Genomic DNA, 11,885 nt, shown 5'->3' with positions numbered 1-11,885 from the left:
TATAATTTATTATGTAAACCCATTTACTAACCTACTATATTATTTTAACATAAGTATTTATATTTATGAAACTAAAAATACTAGTATATCAATTTAATATAATTTTATCATATTTAGTTCAGTACATAATTATTTTAATTTGAAAGATTATGATTATAAAATAAATAAAAATGTGATAGAGTTATTATTTTCGTTATAAATGATGAATTAGAATATTTTAATGTATAAAATATTTTAGTATTAATTACGAAATTAGTTTAAAATTTTACATCAAATTTAAGCACTGGGATCTTGTTAAATTTTTTTTCAAAAACAATTGTTGGAAATGTTTTTAATATATATATATATATATTATATATATATATATATATATATATATATATATATATTTCTAAAATGAAAAAATATCAAAATATATTATGATTAAAGTAGTTACATAAATATAATGTAAAATTAAATGATAAGTATATTTTAATTAATGACTTTTTAGGAGATGTTGTACTTTAAATATAACAAATGAAATAAATCATGACTTCACTTTTAATACAATAGATAAAAAATAAGAGAAATTGCACCCATACACTAAACTTTTGCCCTAACTAAGCTAATACCCTAAATCCCACACCATGATATATTTCTCCATAGACACAAACTTGTCACATCAGTGTTCGAATGGTGTAGTGGGAGAAATGCAGTTCACCCGTAGGTGCAGTTCTCCTTCCCCGAAGTCACCATTCACGTCTTTCTATTTTTAAAAAGCATTTGGTGAAAGATATCCATGTAGTTCAATATTTTTGTTTTTTTTTGTGGAAAAAAGCGGGACATTTACATGCAGACTTCACCCGCTAACTTTTGCTGGTGTTGATCTGCTTTCTTCATTTTTGGCCAATAAATATATTTTCTTACAAATTACAAACATTTAACTTTAGAATTTATCTTGTTTTATAAATTATTTTATTTTATTTACAACTTAAAAATATAAAACTATTATTGTCTACTTATTTTATTTTTATTTTTTATAAATAATTTTTACATTTATTTAAATTATATATATATATATATGTGTGTGTGTGTGTGTGTGTGTGTGTGTGTTTACTGATAATAAGTATTATGCATATATAGTAATACATTGTAAATATGTATACTAATGGAAGAGATATGTATTTTGTTAAATTCTAATGTTTTCATATTTTCATTTCAATGATAGAAACATGGTTTTAGAACAGTAAGATGTTAATACGATATATTCATTTTATTTTACTTACAATTTTAACAATATAAAAACTATCATTGACTATACATTTATCTTTTTATTTTGGTCATATAATTTTACATTTATTTAAATTATTCTATTTATATATTGTACTTTTAATTAAATTTATACAATGCAAAATATAATAATATAATTTATTTATTTTTTCACTAAATTTTACTGTTTTCATATTTAGTTTCAAAATTGCATAACATGCTTTTAGCGCAAGTTTATTGTTGTTTGTGTGTTATATTTCTATATTATGTGTGTTTGATATATATATTGTAATTTTTATTATTTAAACATTTAATTTGTTTTATTTGAACTGTTTTATCATTCAAAACTATAATAATTTTTTTATCTATTTGATCTGCCTTGCATGATCCGTCTGATCTGCATCTCTCCTGTATAATTCGTTTGATCTTCATTTGTTCTGTTTGATCTGCTTGATATGTAACGTTTGAACTGTTTTTCCTATTCAGAATTTTAATTTCATCATATTTTTGAGTTTAAAACCAATTCACTATAAAAATAAGAGAATGTATATTTACCCACAAAAATTTGTTCATTTATAAATAAAAATCTGACCAATTTTATCTTTACTTTTTGCTAGCCATTTGGATTTGGTCATTTCTGAAAGAATCTCGACGGAGATGACGTGGCATGTCAATTTGTCAATGATTTTTTTGTTTATCTTATTATATAATCTTTTCCAATTTTCTCTTTCACATCAGACTTGCTTGGCTTAGGATTGTTCTTGCATCATCTTAAAAAATGGCTTCGCTTTCTTTACTCAGCGGCAGTGCTCTCCAGGGTCGTTGTGCAAGATATGCACATGTTAGCCCACGCGCGGCGCATCCTACCAAACCCGCGCCTCCGTCCTTCTCGCTAACCGGCGCCTCTCGCAGGAACTTGCTGTTTTCCCTGACGGCAGCCACGGTGGTGACGGGACTGCAGCCTGCATCAATGGCGGAGACTATTCCGTTATTCGGGATCAGAAAGAAGCTGAAGAAGGCGGAAGAAGAAGCGGTGGAGATCGTGAAGGAAGGCTTCGAGACGGCGGAGAAAGGCGTAGAGGCGGCTGAGAATGGATTGGAGGCGGCGGAGAAGGGAGTAGAGACGGCGGAGAAAGAAATCGAGACGGCCGTTAGTTATAACGGATTGACTCAGGCGGGAGCAGTCGTGGCTGCTGAGTTCGTGGGAGTTCTTGTCGCAACTTCAGTCGTCAACGGGATTTTAGGACCTGAAGCCCAGAAATCGTGACTTTTATCATTTCAAGATTGAAACACATTTGATCTTCAAGTGTAATATTGTGTCTAAAAGTTGTGTTTAATTACGCGTTGATAATATATATCGTAATTTGAGTTTTGATAATATATATTTTAAATTTATTTTCATTTGGAATAATAAGTGAACTTGTGTGGCTCTAACTTTAGATAGACAGGCCGAGAAGCAGCATCCAGTTCAGTTATCGTACTTGAAATTTTCGGTTTTTCGGACGCACCCTTGGTTTGCGATTGTAAACCGGTTGGCTATGTGGTTGTAACGTGTATTATGTTTTCTATTATTGATACTCAGTTTTGTCTTCTTGCTTGCGAAAAAAGCTGTGTGTTTTAGGCTTCTTAAAAGCTGATCGATCAAGATCAGGACGCTACTGAATAGAGTAATTCTATCTTTTTCTTCAATGATATATCTTTATAATAGAATTATTATATTGTAGATACATATATTGGAGCAAAAATTACTATAATAAAATTATTTTAATTTAAAGAAAAAAATAAAAGAGAAAATAAAATTCGGTTATAGATGGTCTAAGTTAAGTGTCATCTCTTTTTTTCTAATCGTTTGCTACTCTCTCTACTTTTATTCTGCTTTAGTATTTTATATTGTATAAGTTTAATAGGTTAATAAAAATTTGAATGTGAAAATGAGTATTTGGATTTTTAAAAGCTTTAGAGTTTTTAGCTAAAAATAAAATTTTCACATTGGAATGAAAATGAAAGATATATATTATATATGACATTGGCTGTAATGATTGGTTAAACTTTAATTGTAGAAATTTGGTTGTTGGATTTGTGATGTAAGTGATTGGCTATAGTGATAAATTTATTGATGTAAACCTTTTTGCAAAATTTTTTGTTGTAGCTATATTGACCGTAACTGCAAATTGTTTGCTCTAAATATTTTAACATAACACCTATGTGATGTATATATAAAATAGTTATTTTATATCAATTAATATATGTTATATTATTAAGAAAATATAAATTATCAAAAGTTTACTATTATATAATGTAATGTATAAATGACATTTATGTTATTTAAAAATCAATGTTTTATAAAATTATTCAAAAGTACATAAAATTATGTATAAACTTTTTAAGTTGTAGTACAAGTTAATATCTAAAACAGTAATAATTATCTGATTTATTTGATATATACATGATTTTTTTTCATTTACATATGGTACAGCCTATATAATAAAAATGTTAAATTTTTGCCTAATTTACGTAAGAAAAAAAATCTTTAGGGGGTGTTATTCAATCACTGATTTCAAATCAATTATTAATGTTTTATAATTTATCAAATTTTAAAATTTTAATTAATGGATTCTAAAATCTCTGCAGTAGACCTTAGATTTTGAATTTATTCATTTGTTCATGAAAATCTATAGAGAATGATTTGAAATCAATTTAAATAAAAATAATTTTAAAATCTTTGGAAGTTGAATAACACTAAATTTTAAAAGCTGGATTTAATCATTCAATGAATAACATTAGATTTCAAAATAGAATTTAAAATCATCATATGAATAACAATGGATTGTGTTTAAATTTAAAATCTATTAAAATACATGATTGAATAACACCACTTTAGTCTTTTTGTTGTAGGTTTAGGAATAAAACTATATCATGATTGGCAAAAACTAATAGAGTTTTGATTTAGCCTTTAAAATTTAAAACTAAAATTAAATCATAATTGGTACGATTTGATAATTTAAAAATAATAAAACTGAATAAGTGAAATAAAGTCCACCCAACCACTCGCAGTAATTTGGAACACTTGAAAAATAACTGAGATTATGCAAAACCACTCATATCAGATGTGTCCAGACGGTTCAACCTATTGTGAGTCTATACTATTTTGTTATTTAATAAAATAACTAGATTTTTATCTATGTAATCGCGCAGATGTTTGGTTACAGTTTTATTTAAATATATACTTATTTTATACTTTTAATGGTATACATTTTTAACATTAATCATATATCAAAAATTTTATATAACTATTTTAAATACAATAATTTTATAGTTTATATGTTATAATTAATCAATTGGTTAAAATTGTCACATGTATTTTTCGCTTCTTATTATATATTTATCTTATTGTATTTGCATTTATTTATAAAACAAATTAATATATGCATTATACAACATATTCAAAATTATTCTGTATTAATTTATATTCATTTTGACCCGCCAATCTTCAAAACTGAATTTCCTATTAACAATATATTTTAACTTTATTTATTTTAAATAATACATTATTATATATACAAAAATTTAAGATATATAAGTTTTAATACATGTATTATATATTTTCGAATGTTAACTTGTTATGTCATCATGTTAAATTTTTAGCATAGATATTTATATTTATGAAAATAAAATTTATAAATTTATCAACTTAATATAACTTTATCATATTTAATACAATATAATAATTTTTAACATGAATTATATTATAAAATAGACAAAATAAGATTATTTTATTTATTATTTTATTTTTATTTTTATTTTATTTTATAAATGATAACTGAATATATATTAATATATAATAACAGTTCATTGCTAATTACGAAATTAGTTGAAATATTTACATAAACTTTTTGAAAATTAAGATATTGTCAAAATATTTTTCAACAGATTTGTTAAAATAAATATTTATATTTAATGAAAGATTTGATGATTAAAAATATCTTATATTATTAGATTTAATGAAATACATATTAATTTTTATACATGTATTATATAGTTTGCTAATGTTAACCTGTTTTACCAACATATTATATTTTGAACATAAATACTTAAGAAAATAAAATTTAAATTTTTTAAAGTTTAATATAATTTATCATATTTAGCTTGATATAATAGTTTTCTCTTGCAATGATTGATTATGATTATACAATAGATAAATAAGATAAAAATTAGATTTTTAATTTTATAAAATATATTAATGTATAATAATATTTCATAACTAATTTTGGAATTAGTGAAAATATTTACATATAATGTTTGAAAATTAAAGTCTTGTTAAAATCTTTTAAAAAGATTTGTTAGAATTTTTAAAATATATATATTTATATTTAAAATGAAAATATATCAAAATCTATTATGATTAAAGTAGTTAAATGATTCTATATATTATTAATCTTAATAAAATACATTTAATAAAAATTAAAAGATGGTCCAAATTAAAAATTACACATGAAAGAAGTCATGACTTATGTTTTAATATATAAGACTAGAATTCTACCCGCGTTAAAACGCAGGTTATATTTTTTTCACTTTCAAAATTAATAAAATGAAATATTGTCTTTGATTAAGCTATTTAGATAATGTTTGGTTAGTTGCGTTTGTGTTGTAAATGTTAAAATAAAATAGACTTACCCATTTGACATTTATGAAGTAGATGGTCATATGCGGTTTTGAACATGTCATATTTTGCAAGTTATGGTAGCGTCTAGTGATTGTCTACACTTTACATTATATTGTATAGAGAGAAATAGGATTAACATACATGCATGGATATAACTTTCCGGGATAAACAAATAAAAAGAGGTGTCACATGGTGGAATGATCAACTAAGTGACACAAAACTAAATTTATTATAGAAGTTTGTACAAATAATAAATTAGTTATTAAAAAGTTTGTTCTCATTTTTATACACAACAACCGGATTTTTTATACGCGGTAGAGTTTAACAATGGGATAATATGATTATGTACGGTATAAATCTATTATATAATTGTTTTGTAACTGTTATGTAAATAGTATAAATTTATTATACAATTATTTAATAATAGAATATCATGATTAATAATGCGTTAAGAATGTCATATACTTATTATAGGATTATTATTCAATTGTTAACAATATCCATAAAAATAGGACACAATGTTTAATTTTAATATTTTAAATATGTATTTAGCTTAGTTTGCTAGGCTACTAAATAAATGGTCCTACATAGACTTATACATAGTAGATAAAAAATGTCTTTATTTTAATAGAGTAGATTTAAAATTTATTGTTACCAAAATATTTTAATTTTGAATTGTGTAATTTTATTAGTTATTTTAGGGTGTTTTGATAGAATTTCTTAATTAAATATATTAAAACTAAAATCTTATTGTTTAGATGAGTTTTAACAACGGTTTAACTAAGTTATATTAAACAAAAACTCTTAAATGACTTTAAAAATCATAAAATTCATAATTTAAAATATTTCAATAACAAAGAATATCAAATCAGTTTTTGTCAGCTGTCCATTTAAACTAGATCAGACAAGCCGATTTTTCGAGAAACATATCCGTCTGTCTATGTCTGATTTATATGAGAAAAATATAGCTTCTGGTTTCTTACTATTTTCAAATTAGTTTAGTAAATAACAGAATCACTCTATAAACTTTTTTTTAAAAATCAACATTTTTAATAGTAGTGTATTTTTCATTACTACAATTCATTTTAAGTTATAATTTTTTTTTCAAAAGAATAACATAGATAATAAGTTTAATACTTTTATTTTTAGGTGATACAAAATAATTTCTCACATGGTTATATCATGAGATTTAAAAATCGCACATAAAGGTAAAATTTGTTTCATAGAAGATTAAATTTTAATAAGATAGATAGATATACAATTATTTTAGAATTTTAGATGGTTTATTATAGTTAAGCAGTGGGTTTAGTGTATAAAGTTATTTACAATTGTATTTAAACGAACTCTTCTTCTCGTTTACATAATGAACATTTATTTTATAATCTTTTTTCTCTCAATCTTGGTCACATTGAGAGAATCTGGAAAGAAAATTAGTGAATTTATCTCTTTGCTTCTATTTTTTTTTTAGATTTTCCATTTGTCTCCAACCAAATATATCAGTAATGAGTCACATTAGTCGTTCTCTTCTCAAATTTTCATGGCGATGAGGCTTGATTTTGAAAATTAGTGATATATAGTTTTTTTTTTTATAATCGTGGGGATCTGACGATCAACTGATTAGTCCCACGAAACCCACGGCACTCTACATATTTTTTCGATTTAACGCAGGAATCGAACTACGAATTCGCCGTATTGGAGTTATTCCTCAAACGCCACTAGTCCAAACCCGTCGGTTTATAAAATTTTGATGCCACTAACGTTTCTCGTTTTGTTCTTTCTGCTTTATATGAGTTTGGTTTTGGAATATCTTATTGACAATGTGAATGCAATTTCACGTGGTGAGATTTCTTCAATTCTTTATGCCCGTTTATTGGACGATACTCAAGCGTTGAGTCATGGGAATTTCACATACCGGTGATCCTAGAAGTCACACACTGACTCTTACAAGTTGATCAACAAGATCTAATATACTCTTCACAGTTTTAGCCTTTTAGGACATCATTATCATCAATTCGTGATCTTCGAAGGCCAGAAACTCGCGATGCGATTGCTTGAAGGCTTAGCTTTTCGTGTTCTGTCGTGTTGAAGCTTGAGAATCTTGGGACAAAGATAAATTAAAAAGGAAAGTAAAGAAGGGAGGGAATATTCTTACAGAAGTTTTCACATTACAAAAGCTAAGAACTAAGTTTACTGATCCTTATTTTGTGTTTTTGTTTTGTTTTAAAATGTAACCATCTATAAATTAACTTCAAAAATTTTGCCACCCCATCTGCGGCATATAAACGAGTCAAACTCTGTATTTTTGGCATATTAAGAGCATCTCCATCCCCACTTCATAATTTACTCCATTTATAGAGTAAATGGAGTGGAAAATGAAGTAGTGAACAAAAAAATAAAAGGATTACTCCAATATAGAGTAATGTTTTTATTTTTTGTTCACTATTCCATTTCTCACTCAATTTACTCTATAAATGGAATAAATTATAGAGTGAGGATAGAGATGTCCTAAAGCTCAACGGCATTTAGGTCTGACTGGTTCAAATACATTGGTTGTGGGTGGTTGCGGTTTCAAATGTTATTTAGCGTTTTGTATGACTGTTACAATGTTTGAAAATTGTTGCGCATGTGAAATATTTGTGACTGGTTGATTATAGATTATTGCACAATTTAATAATAATAAATTACAAATATAAATATATTATAACATTATAAAAATATAAAAAATATATTATTGTGATAAAATATAATAATTATTAGTATAATATTATTAATGATAATATTATGTTTATTTATTTAATTTTTAATTAATTGAAAGTTATAATTTTAATAATTTTTCTTTGAATATTTATATTAAAACTTTTAAAATATATTTTGTTTCTTGTATATATGTGTATATCTTTATATATGTATGTATATGAATTTCTTTTAAATTCTAACGAATAGCTAGTTTAAACTTTTTATAAAACAAATTATGATATTTTTTGTAAATTTAAATTAATATATAAAATATGTATTCTTTTTTATTTACAATATTCTCATTTTAATTTAGAATTTTGAAATATTTTTAAAAAATTAAATTTATATTTATTTATCCACCTAACCGTCTGCAACCGTAAACGTTAGCTGAAACCAATTTTTGATTTTAAGAGGTTCAGAACGATTTGAAGCGATTTGTAGAAATTTATATGATTATTTTGAAATGCTTTCAACCGCTACCAACCGCAAAAGCAGCAAAATCTGCTTTTGCAAGTGGTAGCGGGAAACGAGTCAGACGAAGAGTGCTTTACCCATATTATAGTATTTTTAGTTTATTTTCTTGTGAAAATATATAATATCTTAGCTATCATTTTAATGAAAATATAATTTTTGTTTTAATAATATAACAATATAATGAACAGAAATGATATCATAGTAAGTGATATTTTTTAAAAGAAATTACATGTACTAAAAATTATTTTCTGAACTAAAAGTTCATTAGTTATCTATCTAAACAAAATACAACTTCGTTTCATTTGATTTCAAGACAGGCACGGTAAAAATAACACTTGTAGCAAATGTCGAGTCCAAATAGAAAAATTAGAAACGAAGCTCATTAATTTTTAAGAATTCGACATGTATCACTCTCTTAGGAAATGACTTAGTGATGTAGATCCAAGAAAAAGTAAACTGTATTTTATATATAGATAACGAATACAAATGATAAAAAAAGCAAGGAAAGATAGTTAATTTCTAGGGATAATTTGAAATATACACTGTTTATCATTTAAATTTTGAAAAATACATTTCTCTTTTTCCTTTTTGAAACTACACTTTCTTGTATATTATAAGACATATTTTTCCTGATTTTAATCTTTCTTATACATTAAATACCTAAAATGTAAATAAAAATTATTGTTATTATTTATGTGTGTGAAAATTTATGTTTGAGATAAATACATAATGTTCTTGGGGTTTAGTTTTTCACGAAATAGATTAAATTGTTTTACAGGTTCATCATCCATCACTAAAAACAAGCAAATCACACACTTCAAAACTATGAAAACATGTCATAAACAACTCCACGAATTCTTATGTGCCTATATGCACAGAGCTCATAAGCATATTATTTTCCTTCTAATCATGCTAATCAAAGTACAAAGTTACATTTTTCAAAAAAAAAAGTACAAAGTCAGAGTAACTAATAAATTGAAACAAAAGAAAAGAGATACATCAATGCCGTTTGTTTTTTATATATAGGGGATTGATGTTTTCATGAGTGTCTGATCTTATATCAAGACAAAAAAATCTTCAAGGGATCATTAGTATTTGCTAAAGAAGTTTGTATTGTTGATCGATTGGTTTTTGTTTCTGAAAAGATCTTAAGAACAAGAATAAGTTGAATAGTGATGAAATACTTTGGGAAGCAACAATGGAGTTAGTCAAGCTTTTGTTGCTTTTCAAATTATGATAATTGATTTCTTTTCTTAAAGTTTCAAATTTGGTTACATTCTCCTGAGAGGCTAATAAGTTTTCTCCATTTTTTTTAAAAACATTTCTATAGTATTTGGAGAATTCCGAGATGATGATACATTGTCGCGTGGAATAAAATTTTAGATAAGTTTTTATATAGATATTAAGATTATTATTTAGAAAATAAAAATATAAACCCTGATAGTTGTTGGATTTATTTATTAAACATTTTAAAATTAAATATTAGAATACATGTAAACATTTAAATTGAGTATTTTGGTCAATTTAACTATAAATAAGTGCAATTTTCAAAAATAATATAAGGTAGTGTAATTTTTAAAATATAAACTCATATGAAGGTATTTTCCAAATTTTCCCTAATTTTTATTAAAAATTGAAACAATTATATAAATTAAAATACAGTTTTCCTAAAACATCACTTATCATGAACCATACAGAATTAATAGAAGAGTTTGTTAAGATTTTTTTTGCTAAACCCAGACTATTGTTTTCTGGCCTGCTCACTGATGTCATTAAAATAAACCAGTTCACAATTTTCTATATATATTTACTTTAGGTGAATTAGATCAAACTAGCGTGGGACAGACTATTTTAAATCCATAAAAAGTTAAAATCTAATCTATTAATTTAGGGATTATCTACTATTTGAAATTCTCATTTAAATTTTGGACTCTTTCATAGTTGTTGCTAGAATATATCATACCTCCTATACAATGCAATCTACCAACTTAAATTAAACCAAATCTTAACCAACATAAATTAGTTAAACCTAACCAGTAACACTTTTATAATATTTTTGGTTAATCTCTTAATATAATTAGATCATATAAAACTGAATCACTCTTAAATCAACGAGTTCCATATCATTCCAGACATAAGAGAAAAAATATCCGACTCATTTACAACGTAAGCATACAAAGACCGTGTATGCTTATGCTCATTGATCTTCCAAAAACCAAATAATTGTGGCATAGACCAACATAGGCTCATGTTTCGTATCACTAACTTTACTTCCATATATTTACTCTTCACCTACATCATATCACAACATACACAGTTATGCAAGAACATGATTTTTTTTATATGTTTTTTTTTTGAAAAAGGCATAACTATGTGTATAAGTTTTTTTTTTGAAAAAGGCATAACTATGTGTATAAATTAAAAGGTAAAAGGTGTGACAAGGTGTGACAAGGCAAATTATTATACTAAAAATGAAAAAAGATTAAATACAAACTAATAACAAGTACAACACAAATTATAACACTATTAAATTCTATATATATTTAATAAAATATTATATATATGTCTAATATGTATATATATATATAAATGTTACACAAAATATATATAATATTATATACACATATTATATATACCATATATTATTAATTGAAATTTGACAAATCAATTTCCGCCTTTTAGGGCGGGTCCTAATCTAGTATGAGTTAAAATAGGTCAAAGTATATTTTCTAAATATTTGAATGCACATGCATGATTTAATTGG

General features: G+C 24.9%; 1 protein-coding gene across 1 annotated transcript; it reads left to right on the top strand.

The window, feature by feature from the left end:
- Positions 1-1,966: 1,966 nt before the first annotated feature.
- LOC108851381 (uncharacterized) lies at positions 1,967-2,626 on the top strand. The gene has a single exon (XM_018624802.2). It carries the CDS (start codon positions 2,027-2,029, stop codon positions 2,513-2,515), a length of 489 nt encoding a protein of 162 aa, XP_018480304.2. The 5' UTR covers positions 1,967-2,026; the 3' UTR covers positions 2,516-2,626.
- Positions 2,627-11,885: the final 9,259 nt, after the last annotated feature.

The sequence above is a fragment of the Raphanus sativus genome, chromosome 4, assembly GCF_000801105.2.
Source record: "Raphanus sativus cultivar WK10039 chromosome 4, ASM80110v3, whole genome shotgun sequence".
Taxonomy (NCBI): domain Eukaryota; kingdom Viridiplantae; phylum Streptophyta; class Magnoliopsida; order Brassicales; family Brassicaceae; genus Raphanus; species Raphanus sativus.
Note: the sequence above shows the minus strand (reverse complement) of the source record. Positions and strands in the feature narration are given on the sequence as shown.